At 41.6% G+C, this 21,071-nt stretch overlaps 2 protein-coding genes and 1 long non-coding RNA gene across 42 annotated transcripts; all 3 read right to left on the reverse strand.

Moving 5' to 3' along the window:
- Positions 1 to 426: 426 nt before the first annotated feature.
- On the reverse strand, positions 427 to 7,707 carry LOC127340636 (uncharacterized). Of its 5 annotated transcripts, none has more exons than XR_011754470.1 (11): positions 7,060 to 7,707; positions 6,771 to 6,967; positions 6,102 to 6,219; positions 5,714 to 5,918; positions 5,284 to 5,526; positions 5,106 to 5,184; positions 4,900 to 4,955; positions 3,960 to 4,035; positions 3,666 to 3,712; positions 1,411 to 2,889; positions 427 to 676 (listed from the first exon to the last, which is right to left on the reverse strand). It is a non-coding gene; the product is annotated as an uncharacterized lncRNA (long non-coding RNA). The 5 variants fall into 5 exon arrangements; XR_011754468.1 differs by having other exon boundaries at positions 5,106 to 5,354; positions 5,438 to 5,526; positions 7,060 to 7,705; XR_011754469.1 differs by having other exon boundaries at positions 1,411 to 2,333; positions 2,807 to 2,889; positions 5,106 to 5,526; positions 7,060 to 7,703.
- A 569-nt stretch (positions 7,708 to 8,276) lies between these two features.
- LOC127340638 (uncharacterized) lies at positions 8,277 to 16,957 on the reverse strand. 36 transcript variants are annotated; one of them, XR_007874649.2, is made up of 11 exons: positions 15,636 to 16,252; positions 15,230 to 15,375; positions 14,566 to 14,609; positions 14,285 to 14,379; positions 13,498 to 13,661; positions 12,612 to 12,734; positions 12,429 to 12,526; positions 10,133 to 10,273; positions 8,993 to 9,115; positions 8,637 to 8,703; positions 8,277 to 8,548 (listed from the first exon to the last, which is right to left on the reverse strand). XR_007874649.2 is itself a non-coding variant. In XM_071827766.1 (10 exons), exons 1-4 carry the CDS (start codon positions 16,167 to 16,169, stop codon positions 13,623 to 13,625), a joined length of 657 nt encoding a protein of 218 aa, XP_071683867.1. In that variant the 5' UTR covers positions 16,170 to 16,957; the 3' UTR covers positions 8,277 to 8,548; positions 8,637 to 8,703; positions 8,993 to 9,115; positions 10,133 to 10,273; positions 12,429 to 12,526; positions 12,612 to 12,734; positions 13,498 to 13,622. The 36 variants fall into 36 exon arrangements, 7 of the variants coding, with proteins under 7 accessions (XP_071683867.1, XP_071683864.1, XP_071683862.1 ...); XR_007874639.2 differs by having other exon boundaries at positions 13,498 to 13,682; XR_007874646.2 differs by having other exon boundaries at positions 14,285 to 14,387.
- A 557-nt stretch (positions 16,958 to 17,514) lies between these two features.
- Positions 17,515 to 20,090, reverse strand: LOC127340640 (uncharacterized). Its single transcript, XM_051366384.2, has 2 exons — positions 19,885 to 20,090; positions 17,515 to 17,862 (listed from the first exon to the last, which is right to left on the reverse strand). Exons 1-2 carry the CDS (start codon positions 20,016 to 20,018, stop codon positions 17,727 to 17,729), a joined length of 270 nt encoding a protein of 89 aa, XP_051222344.1. The 5' UTR covers positions 20,019 to 20,090; the 3' UTR covers positions 17,515 to 17,726.
- Between the last annotated feature and the right edge of the window lie 981 nt (positions 20,091 to 21,071).

The following is a 21,071-nucleotide window of genomic DNA, read 5'->3' on the forward strand; positions in this document are numbered from 1 at the left end:
GACGACCTGGGATGCATGAGCACTTGGTCAGAGAGACAGAGATGGTGATGGTGCAGCATGAGAGGAAATGGATGTGTCCTGACTCCCGAGTGTATGCCTCCATCAATGTCAACTAGATTTAGATGTGCGCCTTGGCGCACGACCCCGTAGAGCTCATGTTCATTTCTTATAGATGAACACATTGGACTAAGGCGTTTAAAAAAGAAGTGCATAAATAACCGAGCACGAAAGAATGATAAACACCGAAAGACAACATTGCAATAACATTCAAATTCGATGGCCAAATAATGTGCGCCTTGGCGCACGATCCTGTGAAGATCAAACCGATCTACGCGTAAATGAAAATACGTTTTATAGGATTTAGAAAACAAAGTCAATAAGTTTGAACACACAAAATCTGAACAGAACAAGAATGCTTACACACAATTAGGAAAATAGCGAAATATATTAACACTCTTATAGTTTTTCAAAGACGAATAGAAATAAAGCTAAAAATAGCAAAAGTATCATCTAAATAAGATCGCTGCAATACAATCTTTAGAGGCCACTGCACACACAAAAAAACTAATTCTAATAGGTTGCTGCACCACCAATAGGTGCAGCTTCTGCAACATAGCTTCCAGCATGACACCGGGCAGGATCTTGATAGTCTTGATCTCAAAAAACCTCCATTAGGCTGTAACAAAAAATGTAAGTAAAGCAACATTAAGAACACCGCAGAAACAAAATATGTTCAAGAATAAAGGGAATGTTATACTAATACTGTAATCAGATGAAAGTATTTGTAAACCAGGAGTATTATTTGCACTTGGATATAGCATAAGAAACCCAAGCCTCAAGATTTGCCTCCATTGGTGAATAAATTAAATTTTAGGTAGTTTTGGACAGGGATTAGGTGATCTATCATTACAAAATATATAATTAGTTTTATAACAGTTTGACAAATGACAAATATTTTGTGTGTCCTAGCGAGACCAAGAAATCGATAAGTATATGTTCTCAAAATGATATCAATATAAATAGATGATGCCACCTAATAGTCAGAAGGAAAGTACCCGGGTTCTTACTTGCAGATGACGTATACTAACTATGCTCGAAGAAGAAAAAGTACCCTAGTTATTTTTGTTACATGTGCTCAAGGGAACACACTTGTCCTCGACAACAATCTATTGACAACGATACTCAATAGGGGTAGTGTAATTTGCTTTTTTTGGTAGCCAATCAATAGAGTGGAGAATCATTAGTTCCATGCACAACTAATCCAGCTTAGGGTATAGTTCCTCAGCAGCCTATCGATATTTACATTATATTTACGCTTGCCTAAGAACCGAGGCCCGAGGAAAAGCTCAAGGTATGAATCTCTACGTGATACCAATGCGGCCAGCAATCTAGAGGGAAATAGAAGCTGACCTGATAACCTTTCGGAGAGGCGCAATGAAGCCTTCCAACGACGTGTGGAGAAGAATTGAGCCAATTCGGCAGAACCTAAAAGAGCAGATCGGCAGTGAAATTGAGAGTAGCTGTGATTGTTAGTATTATGTTCCTGTACAAAATTATTTGTTTTTCTTCTGTCAACACATGTGCATGACAGTAGATAATTTAGAATGAAGGAGCATACTAAAATGTAGAGCTGCTAAATAATTCCTAGCACTATGTAAAAGAATCCAGAACCTGTATCTCCATTCACGCCTTACCAATCTCCTCGCGTGCCGTGGCCCACAAAATACAGGGCAAGTGAATGCAAGAAGTATATAGTAAGATCAAACTGTAAACTAAGTCGTGATGAGACAATAACTTAGTATGAATAATCATCCAATAGCTCAAGAAAATGATAATAAGTGCATACAGAAGGAAAATGAAGCACGTTACATTGTTTCAAAGAATTCGTAAACCACATGAAGCAATGGTTCTGAATAAAGGAACTGAAAATTTAACTCAAGAGTGGTGACTACACACACACGCATATCGTGTATAATTCCACAATAGCACATAGCAAGAGAAAATAGATTTACCATATGCTAAAAATAAGAATAATAACATCCAGGTTGGTCACCTGACAGTAATTTACCCGCACAAGTTGAGCAGCAAACAAAATTAAAAGAACACAAAAGTTGTCGTTAGCCAAAAGGGGAAATAACATAACCACATAGGAAATATTTTGCTTTGTGAGTATGCATGGCCACCAAGTAGTTTCCGCACCGGGTGAACACCTGGTGCGACTTATCATCGATGATGAACACCAGGTCTGGCACGATTGTATCCAGCAGGTCCCTTCCTTGATCTTCATGCCCTTCTTCCACACTGCTTCAAGTCAACTGCTGGGATCTCCTCCACTGGTATTGTTTTCATGCATCGTTTTCATAAGTAGGATTTAATTATTTTTCATGTACAAAATCATTTTACCTTCTGTCAACCCATGTGCTTGACAGTAAATAATTCAGAACGATTGAACACGCTAAATCTAGAGCTGGCTAAATAATTCCTAGCACTATCTGAACCAAAAACGCAAGGATGAATTGTTTCAGTAAATTATTAATAGTGGCAGTGACTCAAACAAGTTTCAGGAATCATTTACTGATATAAGTATTTTGCTGCAAGAGCATCGCTACATTTCTTACTAAACAACCTAACTGATGTTTTTTTCCGATAAAGAACCTAACTGATGTAAGTGCACAATTCCACACTCATGTGTAATCAGGACTAACTAAGATAATCTCCACGGAATATGTTCTTGCTCATGAATCTTAATCATCAACACCAAATGAATAACACAGAAGTTTCTAATTACAGAAACAGAGGTGTGAACCTGAGAAATATTTGCTCAGGTTCCCCACAGAGCCATGGTCACCATATATTTGTAGCTTGTGAACTGGATGTCATGAATGAACCCTGCATAAATCAAACGAAACACAATAAGATGCATGTCATGAGTATATTAGTTTAATTCAAAGACTTCAATATGTTTAAAAGATGCAATCTGAATGAAACATCATATAGATTTCAGAAAATATCCTCTTGTGAACTGGAAGAGAAGTGCAGGCCACACAGATCTACAACTAAATAAATTACATTGGCATGCATCAACCTATATTTTAGCGATCTCATTAGCGTACTTTAGCATTAGCTTTTCAACCCGCCTAGCATGACCCTTTGTAAAACCAAATAGAGAAAGAAAACGAACCAAACAAACATACTAATGGAGAACGAGACAAGGTGGATGGAGATGGCGGGCACGATGGCCTGCCCTACGGAAGACGGGACAAAGAGAAGACAAGAGATAAGTTTTGTTGTCGTTCGCTTGAGCCGTGATGCTCCTGAAGGATGGGACAACCTAGTGAACCATCAAGAACATGTGGTATACGAGTTTGCTTTTTGAAGATGGTTGAATATGAAAAACAACATAAACAGCAGATACAGATTCTATGAGACCAAGAATTCAAACCAAAAAAAACAGGCCAACAGATCATTTTATGCACGATAACCTACTTTCAGAGACACACCAAATCTGAATACTTGCTTACTGGTATCCTCTTGTATAGCAAAGTTGGAAAATACATGTTTGGGAAGCCACTAAATATTAATCAGTAGAGAGCAATAACTTGAACTCAAATGCCACATGAACTTGTAATCTAATAGCAATCACTATGTGAAAAGAAAGAACTCACACATGAGAGCAGATCAATACATGAAGTCATCAATTCATCATCACAATCTGCGAGACAAAATATGAACAAAATACAAAAGAGGCAGTGAGCACATGGATCAGAAGAAGTGTACTGAATTATGAATTGAAAGTTCAAGATCAAAAGAGTATCGAAGAAAAACACAACGCTTAACCATCATGCCATCATTTAAAAAATATGAATATTTATCGTTTTGCTAACCTAATTAGGCAAGAAAAAAGAAGCACCCAGAGATAATAATAAAATATAATCCAAGTTCTAAATAGACTTAAATACCTCACCATACACTTGACAACATGAATCATCCTCGATATAACCTAAAGCGTCTTCAAGTTTTCCCTCTGATTGATCCCTGGAGGGGATGTCATGAAACCAGTAAACATTATCTAAAAATAAACGTTGAGCAATCACAAAATTGGTAACCATGTAAGGATAAATGTAAGGATAAAGCCAAAAAAATGTTGATTAAACGCAACCCAGCTAACAAATTACATGTCCCAATAAAATCAAACATCAAGTAGTAAATCCATCATATTCATTTTTGACCATCCAAACCAGAAGAGACATAAGCATGTGACAACACATACAAAAAATAAGCCCTATATAACTATAAAATTGTGGAAATACAATCATTTGGAAATATTTCCTAACCAAGAAGAATATAGAAGTGTGGCGCTAAGAGAAGCAGATCTAAGACACATAATTAGGTGACAGCAGTGAAACCTCAAACACATACTAAACTACATGAGAATTTAAATGGACCTTTAACATATCTCTCTAATGTGAAAAATCCGGTACATAGTCACAGGTCCATCATTTCTCTAAGAACATAATTGCTCATATCATGGATCAGTGATGCAAAACCAAGCTGCAAGAACAGAATTGTTTACGAAAATATTTCGCTTAACACTAGCTGCAGCAGCACACACACGCGAAAAGCAGGTACAGGCTGGATGCCCCAGCAGTCCAGGAAGCATAATTACAAGCTGTAACAACAACAAACAATCATGGAGTATGCCTCGTTACCTAAAACAATCCTTACCACGTATTGATTTACAATGCATATAACATTTACTATTCAGACCTTGATAATATGACGCTCCATATGGTGTATTTTTCCATGTATGTTCGACTACCAAAATAATTCTAAAAAGATTCTTGCACTATGACAAACTATGAACAAAAAGATTATCCATGGTTTAATAGAAATAGATACCTCAGTTTTCCTTATTCCGACCAAACCATTTTTAGTCCAAGGTTGCCCAACACAAACTGCATGAGAAACGACATAACATGTAAGAAACTCTCTCCCTCCCCCCAACTGCTCAGCGACGGTTTGATTCACATGTATTAATCATGCTTTGATTTGTTTCGGTATTTTACCCTTTCTCTGATCTAAAGATCTAAAGATGAGTATCTCACCTCTAAAAGGGGCGGTGCTGACGGAGAGGAACCAATCAGGTGTGGCCATCCAGAAACAGTTAGGTGCTTGTCCGCTTGGCTATCAGCAAAATTGCATACTCAAATTGAAATAGTTACAACAACGTAAACTGACTGTTCTATTTGGCCAAACTACTCAAACTTGAATAGTGCTACATACTCAAACTCGTAGCTGAATGATTTTACCCATATGGAGATCAAAGAGTCATTTTCCCTGGCCATTTACTCAAACTGAAATAGTGCTACATAAATGTCCCCTTTGAAAACAAAACAATTGTAGCTGAAAATAGATAAGAGTGGCAAAGTAAATATACCTTTATACTGTTTGTCCCTGGCCATTTTCTTCTTCCAACTGAATTAACTTTAAGTCAAGTTGGAGGATAAAAGCAATAGCTTGAGTAATCTGGAAAATAGATGTAGACCAGATATCATCTTGCTTCAAGGCATCACTCCGCAAGAAAAAAAAAGTATCACAAACTATGCGGGAAAGAAAGAGCATTGCAACACGGGTACTGGGAATAAACTAACAAAAAATTTGATATTAGATTTGGGGTTTTAATCCCTTTATAAACCAATGTTTGAGATTATACCTAGACATGATAAATTATTCACAGCATACATGTTTGAGATTGCACCAATGTTTGAGACTGGAACAAGAGAATCCTCTTGAGGCAAGTACAATCAAGTGTGGGCAAACATGCATGTTGGCGTTGCTCTTTTCTCCTTTCCCATGGTTTGAGCAGCGATAGCTTCATTACATCCATTGTTCAGATGATCCTTCTCCTTCGCAAAACGCTAGAATTAAATTGACGAAGGTGAGTAAATAATATAATGATTACAACTTAAGAGGATATAGATATAGTTTAGCTTCAGTCACGAATAAAGAAAAGAATCATATCATCTAATATTGGGTACCTTACCTAGATACCAAAGTAGAAGCTGGTAACACAAGCAGTAAGGCAGAGTTTGGTACCTTACCTAGATACCATCGTTGGGTTCAGGCTCAGTTGAGCAGCTCCTATGAGGACGTCGCCGGTGCCTCAACCTCCTTGAGCCTTGAGCGGGGCACCGGATTTTGTTGGAGGAAACTCCAAACCTATGGCAGAGCAGATTGTAAGACATGGAACAGATCAAGAGAAATAAAGGAGACAAATCATACCGTAAGTTATACTATAAGATTTCTAGAAAATCAAACAGGAAATGCTAACTTTGTTCCTTTAAATGGACTGAAATAAATCATATAACCAAGACCATTACCTCAAACCTGAAGCATGGAGGAAAAAATACCTGGCCCTATATAACTATAAAATTGTGGAAATACATATCATTTGGAAATATTTCCTAACCAAGAAGAATATAGAAGTGTGGCGCTAAGAGAAGCAGATCTAAGACACATAATTAGGTGACAACAGTGAAACCTCAAACACATACTAAACTACATGAGAATTTAAATGGACCTTTAACATATCTCTCTAATGTGAAAAATCTGGTACATAGTCACAGGTCCATCATTTCTCTAAGAACATAATTGCTCATATCATGGATCAGTGATGCAAAACCGAGCTGCAAGAACAGAATTGTTTACGAAAATATTTCGCTTAACACTAGCTGCAGCAGCACACACATCGATAGAAAGAGAGAAAAAACCTAGATCTGTGGCTGCCTTCTGGGGGTGAGGATGGACGAATCAGTGGCGTTCTCTCTGCGGAACCAGGTCCAAGCACCTCACATCAGAGGCCCCAAATCCCAAATAATGGACCACCGTTTGCAGCAAGGTCTCTGTCCGTGGTCCTCCTGCCTGGTCAAGATGGTGGTGCGATGGAGAGCTTGAGAGAGGAGCCAATCTGCAAAGTCAAGACACACAAAAGCATCCAGGAATTGAGCAAATCACGCAAAAAAACAAAATAAATAGCAGGTGACATACAACGGGCAGGACCTGCTCTCACGGATGCAAGATGATGGCCCATTGATCTACGGCCGCAGGTAGAGCGCGTGGAAGATGCAGACGACGGCGGATCTACAGGGCCCCGCGTTGATCGCTGGCTGTAGCTGCTCGACCCCGACCGCAGGCGGAGCGCGCGCAAGACGCGGACGACGGCGGATCTACAGGCCCCTGCCTTGACTGCCGGCTGCAGCTGCTCGACCCCGCGGCGGTTATGATGCTCTTGCCGAAAGTCGATACAGTGTGTGTGCTTGGTGGCGGGGATGGAGCATGATGGGAGCGGGAGGAGAAGGGGTCTTCCTGGGCGAGTATCTCCAATGGTGGCGGCCTGAATCTTCCCTTCGATGGCTGGCTCGATGATGCGTGAACGCGCAGAACAGGCTGAGCTCCACCAGCCACTCCTGACCGCATAGCGCGCGGCGACGGGCGCTGCTCCCGCCGGCAGCGCGAACGCGGCGGCGGAGGGAGACGAGATGGCGTGTGGGAGGATGAGGAGAGCAGGGGATTGGGGAGGATGGATCGTGATGCGATTGGGGACTGGGGACTGGCTGCTAGGGTAGCGTACTGACCGGCCGAAACGGCGCGTGAGGAAAGGCCTATTCTACCCCGCGGGTGGAGATCTTTTTCACGGGCTGACTCCACACTCCACCGAACCAGAATCCACCTAGAGCCACCGACGAGCGGGCCTGGCCCAATGTGGGACCCACGAGCAGCCTTAGGCGGGTAGCACAATGCCGTTGCATGGTTTTCTCTAGCGGGAGGACCAACGGGAGAATGCCCAGCCAACCAGCAGCATTGCTCTGAGCCCACAATCAATGGACGAGATTTCCCAGATGTGAAGATCCAACGGCTCACAAGATGTGAAGATCCAACGGCTCACAAGCGCATATCGCTGTGAGGCCCCCTATGGGGGGCATCGTTTATACCTTTAGACTAGATTTTGATGTGCGCCTTGGCGCACGGACCCGTAAAGGTTGTGTCAATATTTATTTTATAGACATTTGGAAACATCAGCAAGTATTAAATAAAAATTGAATAATTATCCGTTTGAAAAATTATTAGTTGACGAAGAGGAGCAAAGGAACACAACATATCATATGTCTTGTATGAGTCAGTCGCTTTCCTGCAGTCCTACACGCCTACTGCCTCCTTATCCCTAATCTCGCGCCACCGCACAAGGCAAAAAAAAAATCTACATAAACTCACTGCGGTTCGGTTTTAAAGATTTGTATTCTGATAACTTCGGAATGCAATCCTGTATGCACCACTATTAGAATAACATGAGATTTAAGTACATTTCATGAAAACTTACTGCTAAATGTATTCAAAGTCTAAAAAGAACAAATATGCAAGATTTGTTTTAATCTATTCGTCGTAGTCTCCATCGGCGAACACGGCAACCGTCTTTTTCCTGTCGAATCTCCTCATGTGCATCCATTGTTGCCCTGGCCGAGCTCTTGGCATCTGCATACTTCAAAAACACCTGCAATACAGAAACAAAATCAGAATGATGGATACATTCTAGGGAAAATTCCTTACCAATTCTAAATCGCGCAAAAAACAGGGCTGACCTTGCCAATTCCAGGAACAGGGTCACAGCGGGGATGGGTCATGGAATCACAGCTTGCACCAGGTTAGCTGTTCCAAGTTTATCAGTTAGAACATGCACACGAAAAAAAAACATTAGATTTGTCCAATCAAATCCAATTGAAAAAAATGATAGTGTCTCTGTAGGTTAGGCCGGATTGCGAGTTCTGCATGTGGTCAGATTATAAATGGCTGGGCAATAGTACTATGCAGCACTATAAAACAGACATACAGAAAGAAAACACAAGAGAAAACCCGTTAAGTAGCTGAGCAAAAGGCAAATCACGTAGGTAAATCAGAGTGCATAGAGCTCAGAAAACAAGGGCTGCCTGATGTTCACCTTATTTGTGTGCTTCTAGCGTCATATCTTCCAGTATGTTATTGTGCTCTCGTCTCTGAGGTCATCTGGTGAGAGTTGTACCACCTTTGTCGGTAGGGCACCGACTTCGTACACGAGTCTCAGCTAAGAAATCAAACAGCGTCAGAAATTGGTAGGCTATAAACTGATTGTTTTCTTTATAAGAGCATGTATTTTGAGGACTAAAATGAGTTCACACCTTATGCAGCTAAAACCAAGAGGTTAGCAGTATAGTTTTCCTGTTGCAGTAATAAATATGCTCTCTACATTTATATAACAAATGGCTTTAATTGTTAAGATTTACAACAAAGCTGTACAATCTTCTTTCTACACGGAATAATGCACATATGGAAAAACTATTTTGCAGGTATTTGATTGTTGTCGTTAAGGCCTAGAAAGGAGCATTCAACTGAACTTATATACCATACCAATAATGTAGTACAAATGTACTACTGTACTGAGTCTTATCCGCCACATAAGATGCTCATCAGAGCAATTCATATCAAGAGGATGGTTGTGTCTGCTGATATTTATGTGTACAGAGTACTTGCAGAATAACAGACACTATATGGTAGATGTGAGAAACACCATCTAATACGAACTTAAGATAAAAAAATAGGAACTTAAAAAGTAGGAATCCGAATGGCACCACGACCAATCCCCCCGAGAGCTTCCTTGGTAGGGAACAGCGGGTTAGCGAGAGCGCCTGAATAGGACCACACGGTTCACTGAAATCTTAATTTTCATAGGATAACAATTATGAGAAAAGATAGTCGCGAGGGAAAATGGACACGAAATCAGGAACCATAATAATTGAATTCAGAAGAATCTATATAGATAATATGTGATGGAAACTTCCTTGTAAAATTAATTTGTTCCCAATATAAATTTTAGAACCGAGATCAATATTTATATCATCTCGTTTGGCGAAGCTAGGAATTCAATTGTTGGGATCCATGTACCAACTACTTGATGCATAGAAATAGGCTGTCCTAATTACCATACACGGTAGCACCACCAATTGTGTGCTACCTTTCAACCGAGCCCAACCCATCGTTCTAAGATTAGGTAGCAGTTGGCCGGCTGAGGAGAATATAGAGCAACACCCATAGGACTTCTCACCTTCTCTGTAGAAGGCCAGGGGTGGGGGGATCGGACGAATCAATTCTCCACTATAGCTAGCTGCTGGGCACATCTTCTCATCACTGTATCATCTCTCCACCGAAACCTGAGCTCCTGCACCGTGGCTCTGACCTAGGAGACCTAGCATGACAAAACAAGGAGAGGAAAGGGAGAGATTACCTCAAATAAAAAGAACAAACAATAGAAGCAAAAAACTATAAACTATGCTATCAATTTCTTATATATATAACCACACCCCTCATATGCTTTGACAACTATGTAGAGAACCAAACACAGTTTGAGTGCATCAGATGAAAATTAAAGCTTATGCTTTAAAATCACCACTTTTTGAAGGGATTTAAAATCACCACTTTAGTTCTTTCAACATGAACTTCATGTCAAATACTAAGAAAATCATGAGGAGAATACTTACTATAAGCAGAATCTATATGCCAAGTAAAATTCATTACCTGTTGCAGATTTGGTAAGCACATCTGCAAAGCTACAATTCACTAAGGTCAATTTTCAATAATACATGAAGGGAAAATCACTACAATGTGGACTTCATAGTCAAGCCATCCGTGAAATGCTCCAACACGTGCGAATCGGTGGCATCTCTCCTTGGCTCTTTTTACTTTTCTCTCTTCAATAAACATATATGAAAATAGACCACTGACTTAAAATCTGACAAATGATTTCAGAAAATAGCAAGACCTTATGAAATAAACACATTCAGATATAACATCGGACAAAAGTCTGAATGTTCACAAAATTAACAGAAACATGAGCTTCAAAACAATCCAACACAAACATATTTTCCTTGGAGTTTACTCATATACTATCGATGATACCATGCATGGACAGGTCACAAAACAGAGCTAAATTTCAGAAATAAATGAATTAGTATGTAGACAACAAAGCACACAAATAAATTCATTTCCCATGCATCCTACTTGGATTTTTTTTCTCATCACCTCGGGCATACATAACAAATAATCTGGCATGCACAATACAACAGAACCATCTGATAGAAATAACAAAGGAGAATATCTAGCATGCACAATGAAGGATAACAGAAGATACAAAAGCAACTGCTATGAAGTTTTGAGATGCATACTTATTAAATTGGTTGACCTCTAGTGTAAAATCTGGCACTTGGTCCCATAATGTTTGCTATAGAAAACTGTCCCAGTTCATTTACATAACATTTGCTTTTCCAAATGGAAGAGTTTCTTAAAACTATGAAAGGCTACTAAAAGAATTGAAACAGTGATTTGATCGGATTCTTTACTTCCACAGGATGTGGTTTTTCTTGCAACGGGGATCTTCAGGCCACCACAAATATCCGCATCGGATCTTGGCTTCGAGTACTCTGTGACCGAAACCGCTTAAAGCCAAGTTCCGATGCATGGATAAAATGACGGTCTAAGAACACTAATCCTACAATAGAATATGGTGACTTACACAGTGGTACTACTACTGTTAATTGTTACTTACGGAAACACACTGAAACTTGATAGCCAAGTTAAGAAAAACTCTACAGTAAAAACAGTGCTAAATTTGGCAATGCCTTATTACTACAGATTACAGAGCAAGCTTCAGGTCCAAAAGCAACACTAATAACATCTTGCTGGTTCAAAACCATGGACAGATACACTCTGAATTCAAAAATATGCAATAAACTGCTTGTAAAGAATGTCATAGAGATAGATTTGCGCCTTGGCGCACAATCCCGTGAAATTCACGCCGATTTACACTTTATGCAGTAAAATACTTGTGGAAAATGTTAAAACGTTTTTGGGCATTGTCAAATCACATGAGCTCTCCTCTGTTGGAACTTGGAAGCGAGACCTACAATCAGTAAATTCTGATTTACCGGGTGGCTCCATGAGCTCCCCTCTATATTATACCACTATAAATTATGTTATGTAGAGGTTCTTTTGATTTTCTCTATATATATTTTTTCATTTATTTCCACCTTTTCCCGAAACTGTGGGACACAAATGATCACCGTTTACTCTATCTGGATTTGTATATGTCGAAATGGTTGAAACATGGAAAACATAAAAATTCAATATTCCTTGTGTTCTCAAAAATAATCATGAGTCTGACTTATTGTATATTTTGAAGTGATGCACAGTCTGCTCATTCTCTTATGTGCATTGGGAGAGTAGTGATTATTTTGACACTTTAGGTAAAATTTTCCTTTGAAAAAAGCAAACTGCTGTAACTATTGTTTATTAGTAAGGCAGCATGTAGCAACAAAGAACTATAGATACATCATATAGAAAGATACCACGAGGCAGAAACCAACGTGGTTGATGTTTTGTCTGTTGGAGGAGCAGTGGACAGGGCAGGCGGAGAATCTGGAGCATCAAGCACAGGTAAACCAACCTAACATAGAAGACGAATAACTCGTAAGGAAACAAGCCTAATGTAAGAACACAAACACATATCGCTAACATGCACGCAACCCCACCTCTTCAGACCAAACCTAGGAGCCAACTCTAGTGTAGCTCCCAACCCATGTTCATGCGATGATTCGGCGAACATGGTCCTCTAGGGCTGTGTATCAGTCTCACTGTTACCATCACTGCACGACCTGTGAGAGGATGTTAAACAATGAATCTAAGCAACCATGCATGTAAATGAACTAACACATGAAGTTCCTGCTTGTACCTAGGTGGAGGGAGAAGAATTGAGATTTATACTGTCAAAATACATGTACAGTATGCTATTGCCATCTTTTTTTGGGAAAATAATGCGATCAAAGATTAAACATAATTAAATTGCAGGTTGATTAGTTTCAATCGGAAAACAAACAATTGCTACCCTGCTCTCAAAGATTTCAAAACGCAGCCCAAGAAGACATAACAGCCGTTGTCTATTATGAAATTGATAAAGTAGCCCAAAAACAGTTCAATCTATCAATGACATCTTCCCTAGAAATGAAAGTATTAATGGCTCATTGAGTTGGACTATCTGTTCTCTAACAAAGGTTTGCAAATAAGAATATTTCAAAAATAAATTAACCATGATGTACAGTATACATGATCACATTTATAGTACTGTACATCAAAATAGGCAGCTATAGCCCAAACAAAGAGAGCGAAGATTTGTAGAACTTACTGGTTGTTGAGTTAACTACAATGTTAAATAGTAAGTGGATCAAGTCTGGCACTCAAATATATTTGTTACTTGCAAGACAAAAAGAATACATTGTAATATTGTTGTAATGTTCCATGCGAACGATCAGGTATGATTTTCTCTTCTCAGGAAACAAATTGCTATATGGTAAATAATGGATGGAACTTCGTATGTAGATTTCTTTTAAAAGAATAAAGAGATTTAATCTTCTGGATTACCGGCTTCGTGGGGCACTTGCAAAGTCAGGGGCAAGCCTTCATGTGCTGATTCCATTTCCACTTCCAAAGAGAAGCCTGTCTTATGACCATAAAGGAACGATAGCCTCTCCGATAAATAGCCGCTGCTAGACATGTCCTTCCAGTCCGAAGCCAACCATAGCTTTCTGAAACAGAGGGTTCATCTGCTGAATAAAGAATATTATCTAATGAGAAATTTATAGTGAGGTTTTCTCACGAGTTTCCCTTCTCTTTTATTAAGGTTAAATGTAGCAAAGATTGAAATGAAAAATGCAAAAAAGAAATGAAAGATCCTAAACAGGAAAGCTAAGGGTATCTTTCTAATGAAAATTGATGTAGAGAAGCTGCAAGGTCATTTATATAGAAGCTTGGCAATGCAAACTGAACATTGAATCATATAGCATAAAAAGATAATTCTAAAAGCTTTCCTCACAAAAAGAGATGTGCTAAGCAATTATAGGTGAAAGTAGAGGAGCAAGTGGACAAAGAAATGAATCAAAACGTGCCCATGGAAGCTTGTTCATAGTAAAGTAATTAAACGAATTGTTCCTTGTGGGGGTATTCCGTCTGAATTCACATGTCTAATTGAGCAGTAATAAACTACATCGATAAAAATACAAATAATTTTTCCACCACATTTCAAAAACTTCAGCTGCATTATGCATGACCACAAGAATTCAGCCACTCACACTAATCAAAATTTAAGCACTGTGCTTTGAAACATAGGACCAGGAATTAAGAGGCTTTGTAACCAAGCTAGATTGCATACCATTAATAATCCAAATTCTGCTGCTGCAGTTAATTAAGCGCCACGAGCACCGGCGGCACGTACCTCCAAAATCCTCTTCATCAAGAATTTAAGAACTCCAACACTTCAAACGCAGGCAAGACATAAGAAGTGCTTCAGGAAAAAAAAATCACCATAAGACCGGAAGGGTCGACAAAATACAGAGAAGTCCTTCTAAGTGGGAGAGTAAAATGACAGTTGCTACAGGTACATCGCTGTATAAAGATGGGAAAATGAGTATTACATGCAGTATCTCCACTCACCCATGTATTGACATAAATTTTTGGTGCTTTTGAAGCTGAATTATCTGAGTATCGATAGAAAAAGAGGGTGTTAAAGAGGCAAAATATAGACAACATGTACAGTTAAAGAAGCATATCATGTTCTATGTCGCTCTAGAAGACAAACAAAATTCCAGTGCCAGCCAATAGACTATAAGAAAGTGCAACGTACTTTCTTTACCTAGTTCAAAAAACAAAAATGTATATTAAATTATTTAATTGGTTATTTAGCTAAACAGAACAGTGAAGAAAAATATCTAACGATGTCTGCAAAATAACTTCAAATAGTATAAGATGTTGCATGTGAAGTATCTTTTATTTTTTTAGTTTCCTGTGATCAAAAGCAGGTACTGGAACAAAGTAAATCTACATATACCTATGTAGCACACCTAGAAAAATAAGAGATCCCTTAGCTGACACAATATACCATAAAAAATATGTATCCCAGGCATCAAATTTTCTATATTTATAACTAACTAAAGAATCATTTGAAAGTAAGAATGGTTGAAACTTGAAAACCTGACCAACAAAAAAATATATGTATAACTAAAAGCATAAGAGCATAGTGCCGATTCATGTAAAGAAATATATCGGCGTCTAAGTAAGCAGTTCTAATTAAAAATGAAGAAAAGTTTAGAAACTAAACATATTAATTTGATTTCTCTTGTATAGAAGACCAGAAAGTCTGCAGCACGTTGTCGTCGCTTGGTTCCGGCGACTCAAAGAAGAAAACCCCTCTCAGCTTCTTGGCCTAGAAGCTACACAAACCCTCAACACCAGGAGTATACAGGCCTACATGGGTATACCAACAAATATATGAAAAGGCTGCTTGGACAGGCATAACAACAAACAGTTGGCAGGCAACAAACTGAAAGGGAGGTGACCACGAGAGTAAATCAAAATAAAAAGGGAAAGCTCACGAGGGTGTAGGGAGAGGAGGGAGGAGGCCGGTGAGGGTTGGTGGCAGCAAGTCCATGGCTTGGCAGAGCCTCCTTCTTCTCTATGGGAAGAGGAACTAAAATAGGGAGGAAGGAACGAGAGGAAGAGCTCACCTGGGGAGATAGAACGAACAGCAACTCCGGCGGGGCGCCATCTTGGCAGTTGTACGGGCCATGCCAAAATCCGCCTCCTTCTAATCCCGTTGAAGCCAGGCCGCCCGTCCTCCTTCCTCCTAGGCATCCAGCCGCCGGTGAAAAACGAGGAACAACACGGGATTGGGGGATATTGTTGGGAGAGAGGAGAAGAACGAGTGGGGAGGGTCCCTGTGTGCTGCTCCCCGACCTTGACCCACTGAAGCACGAGATGGAGAGGGTCCGGAGACGGCGGAGCTCCGCCCGCAGATCCCCGCATCGGCCTGCTGCTTCCATGTGTGCTCCTCCACATGGCCGACTTTGTGAGGCGCCGCGGCGCAGAAACCCGATGATGAGGAGGCCTTCCAGCCGCAGCGCTAGGGAAATCGGCCAAGGAGCAGGCTTGCAAGCATGGTGGAGGGGAGGGTGTGTGTGGAGGAGCCAGGACGCCCGACGGCGGCGCTGGAGGCACGAGGGAAAGGGAGAGGCGGCGGCTGTGAGGAGGAAGAAGGCCATTGGGGAGGAGGGGAAGGAAGGGGATTGGGCGGACGAAGTTGCGTGCTCTCTCCCCGCGAGACGCCGGGCCGGGCGGGCTTCACATGACCCATGGATAAAAAGCGGGTCTGCGGGAGCCCTGGACGAAACGGCCGGCCGAGATCGCGCCACGTCACCTCAATCGGACGGCCCAAAATCCAAACGGCGCTCCAGCGCTCCAGCTAAGGACCCGCTGCCATGGATGGGGCATGTCAAGGAGGGATGGGGATTCAGTGACTGGCTGTAGGCCACTGACGACGTAACTGGACTTCGTCTCAGCCGGACATTCTTCATCCAATGGTTCTAATCAGGTGATTCAAAAAATTTGTCAAATTTGTCTTTTTTGCTGCATCCAAAATATAAAGTATTTTTGATTGAAAATTTTTCGTACTTACAACATGATTCGTTGGCAATATGTAGATTTTTTATTTTGATGGAGAATGTCCGGCTGATGCTATGTCAGTCACTGAATCCCCATCCGTCAAGGAGTGCCCTCTCCACCGCAGAACGGCGTCTTGGCTAGAGAGCTGCCGCTAGTTGACATTGATGGAGGCAGGCATGGGGTACTGCTATTACTACAGCGCTGCTGGCACTTTGTGGCAGGTGTGTTCTCTCTGGTCCGGTGAGAAGCGAGTGTGTGTTTGGAGCATTGAACGAGAAAACTCTTCAGATCTATCTTAATTTTCAAAAGCTAGCGTGTGCGAGAGGCGGTTCGAAGAGGCTGGGATATGGAACTCGGCAGACTGTGGATTATTTATCTGAGGTTTGAAGCAAGAATTAGATGGTGGTGGCTGCTTTTTCTACTAGCAGGAAGAGGGATATATGCTCCCAACTATAGATTCCTTCCTTCCAGCCATTCTTTTTTTGATGTGATGATTGAACCTGATGCTTCTTGCCTGAGCAAAGAGAGAAAGCAAAGCAGAGGATGGAATTGGATACCCAAACAACATAAGCTCCACAATTTTGAGCAACCAACGAAAAAACCAGCCATTCTTTTTTTGATGTGATGACTGAACCTCATGCCTCTTGCCTGAGCAAAGCAGAGGATAGAATTGGATACCCAAACAACATAAGCTCCACAATTTTCAGCAACCAACGAAAAAAACCAGCCATTCTTTTTTTGATGTGATGATTGAACCTGATGCCTTGCCTAAGCAAAGCAATAGCAAAGCAGAGTATGAAACTGGATACCCAAACAACATTAGCTCAGCATGTTTTCAGCAACCAAGGACAAAAACCAATACCGAACAGAGCGAAACTATGGTGTCTGCCAAGGGAGGGCACATAGCAGGGCCACACATCTACGATCGGCGAGAAGAGATCAACAGTAGGAGATAGGAGATGCTCATAACCACAATTGCCAGTACAAATTCCCTAAAAAGTAATCACGATTACACAGTTCTATGAAGAAGTCACTATCTTGCACGATCCATCACAGTTAATCCAAGCAATCAGGTAGGTTCAGCATGGGGCTAGAGAGTAAATAGAGTGCGCTTGCAAACAAAACTGAAGAGACGTCGCACTAGCTAACTGGCTAGGCTAGTCATCCTTGATCCTCTTGAGCAGCCTGGCAGCCCACAGACGCAGCCTTCTCTTCAGCGTGAAGCCCACAGCGACGCCCACCACGAAGCTGATGGCGCCGACCTTCGTGCAGGTAGACAGAGACACCACCCGGCTGCAGTACAGATCACCAAATGTTAGTTAGTTATTATTACAAGGAGCATAATAAGCATCAAATCAACTGCAGCGTGTTATAGGATTATGTGGGAGGAAAAAACTTCAGCTGCAGCATAAATATAGAAAATAAGACTAAAAGTTGATGACAGAGGTGGAAAACAGAGCAGAATTCAACTCTTTAACACAGATGTACGAGTACAATGTGTACGTATGCAGCTAATTTGTTAAGCAGATGCAGGACTACCCTCCACGTCGCCTCTGCTCCTTCCCCAGATTTCAAATGGATGTTTGAACTTTCAGGTGGATTGTTTCACACTGCTCCGACTAGGGAATTTTGATAAAACTTCAAACTAGTGTGAATCAATAATTTCAAATCAGGAGTACAGATGTTCAGCCTCGGATTTGTAAGGAAAAAACCCAGTATAAACCAAACTTTCACCTAGGAAAGTCGAGCAACTTTCAATCAAGTAGGAGCCCCACAAAAAGCAGATCATAGTTTCCGCTATGATTAAAAAATGCTGAGCTAGTCCACAAGTTTTGGGGGTCAGCTTCACCTGGGTGTAAATCCCACCGTCCTCATTGAAGCAGGAATTAAGCAGCACAGCACACAGTGCATAGTAGCAGCAAGACAGGGCACATGAGGATGGTGCACAGTGAGGTGGCGCAGGGAAGCGGCGCGGTGAGTGTGTAAGGGGCAGGGTAAATTTTGCAGTAATCATGTATTACCGCTGTTCCGCAATATAGGAAGTTTTGGTAGGCTATGTTAGCCTACAAAAACACTTTATATTAGGAACGGAGGTAGTAGTATATAGGGGTAGCATAATCTGGCGTGAATCGGGAAAAGATCCAACAGACCCTGGAGATTTGGCATGCAAATACCGAAGAGAAGGCACTGTTCTACAGTACAGATTATACTGAAGCAGTGGAGCTTTACCCATTTATTTTGTTTGTACATGTGTTGTATGGGTCCAACTTTAGCCTAGGAAGATCAAGCAACTTTCAATCAACTCAGGCCTAACGAATCAACCAAACTTCAATTAGGATTAAAAATATACAGTTTCAGTCTAGGAAGAACAAGAAACTTCGAATCAACCACAAGCCTAAAGAAACAACATCAAACTTGCAATTAGGATCCTAAATAATTCAACTAGATAAGGTACCACAGATTGTGGGGGCTAATTTCACCAGGGGAGCTGCAAGTCGAGGGTGACGATCCCACCCTCCTGCATAGGGGTTCCTTTGGGGAGGTAAAGGGACCGTCAGAGGCTACGACGGCAAAAGGGGGACAAACAAAATTTTGCAAGCATCATATAGCAAGCAGGGGTAGCAAAATTAACAGAAGCAGATTTTGTGGTTGTGCTACCATAGACAATTTACTGAAGCACTCAAGCTTTACCCCTGCCTAATCTAACCATCATTGCAGACTACATCGCTTCAGCTCGGTTCATCAAACTTTCAGCTCTGGCGGAGAAACATGCAGCGCAGGTGCTACACAGAATTCCCTAAGCGCTCATCGCCTACTGCTACATTGTGCAGTACAAACAACTTAATCCCACTCAAACTGCTACTCGAAACTTTCAGCACTCGCCGCCAAACCAGAGCAGCCTACTGCAAGTCTGCAAGCGAGCTTGCTCAATCAGAGATATGGTATGGGAGACAAAAAGTAACAGGAGCAAACTTAGTTGGTTGCGCTACCATATAGAATTTACTGAAGCTTTTACTTGCGAAATATTAGTTAGAGACTGCAACGCTTTTAACTCCTTTAGTCAAGCTTTCAGCTCTGCTGACATAGCTGGAGAAACAAGTACGGGATTTCTTTCCCTAAGCGTTCGTGCAAAGCACAACATAAACATCTGAATCCCAAACTAGTAGCCGCAAGAATCGGAGTGGGAGCAGCACACGGCGAAACCCGCCCCAATCTGACCAAATCGAACCATGTACCGAGCGAGCGAGGTCAAACAGAGTGCGTCGGTCGAGTTATAGCAGGAGGAGGAGGAGGGAACGAGGTGGTCGAACGTACCCTGCGGCCCGGGACACGATGACCTGGTCGGGGAAGGCGGAGGTGGCGGAGCTAGACGAGGAGGAAGAGGAGGAGTTGGCGGCGTCCTGCGCCGCCTTCTGCAGCCACTCCACCGCCGACGAAGCGGAAGGCATCTCGGCGGATCCTGAGCTCGCCGCGGTTGAGCAGATGAACTTTGTTTCTTGTGGACGGGATTTGTTTTCTTCTCTTTCTTCGCGGAGAAGAAGATGACAAGAAGAGGCCAGGACGGGATGGGCTGGGCTGGGCCAGACGTGGGCTTTTAGGTTTCTTCCCAGTCCGTGTCGAATTTCTCTGGTTTAATAACTCAGACATCCTCGATTTGGAATTCCTTCTTAGTTTAAGAGTATGAGAAGAAATAAATTTTATCATCCCTAAAAGAAATTCAAATAGCTACTGAGGTCTGAGGGGCGATCTATTAATCACCATCAAAAATAGGTAAAAACTTCCAAATAGGCCTTTGGATCACCTAGCGAAGACTACAAGCACTAGAGAGAGACGAAGGCGCGCCGCCGTCCTCACCCCTCCATCACCGGAGCCGGACAAGCTTATTAGAGTAGATCTTGTTGCAGTAGATAGATGAAAAGCCGTCGTGCTAAAGCCCCGAAGGACCAACGCAGCAGAGCAGCAACCAATGACAAAGATGAGAACCATAGATCGGAAGATCCAAACCTGTGACCACACTGATGAACACGAAGACGGACCGGATCCCATGAGATCCACCAAACACAAAACTCTACACGCCCTCCGTCAGTGCTAGACGCACCACCGGAGCCAGGATAGGACGGGGAGGATCTTATTATGCCATCAGGATGTAGCTGCCGCCTCACCATCCCAAAGAAGACACTTCAAAACCTAAAACAGAAAACGGGAACTGTTCCACCGGAGAGAGACTGAGGGCCGCCACACCTCCAAGGCCTAAAAGGCCATCAGAAGCGAGGGCCGGCAGCTCTACCCGCGAAGGGCACAAGAACCCTAGACGCTGCCTAGGGATCACGAGATCATGCTATCCTTGACCTCTCGTACCGTTTCGCTCTACTTTCAGCCTACAGAAAGTTGACGGGACTTTCTTTTTATGAATTGATGTTGTTTCTAGATTATACCTTTTGACCGCTGGTTTATACTGCTAGGCAAAATTCAGATATATAATGGTTTATGTATGCAAAATT

This window comes from Lolium perenne, chromosome 3 (genome assembly GCF_019359855.2).
Source record: "Lolium perenne isolate Kyuss_39 chromosome 3, Kyuss_2.0, whole genome shotgun sequence".
Taxonomy (NCBI): Eukaryota; Viridiplantae; Streptophyta; class Magnoliopsida; order Poales; family Poaceae; genus Lolium; species Lolium perenne.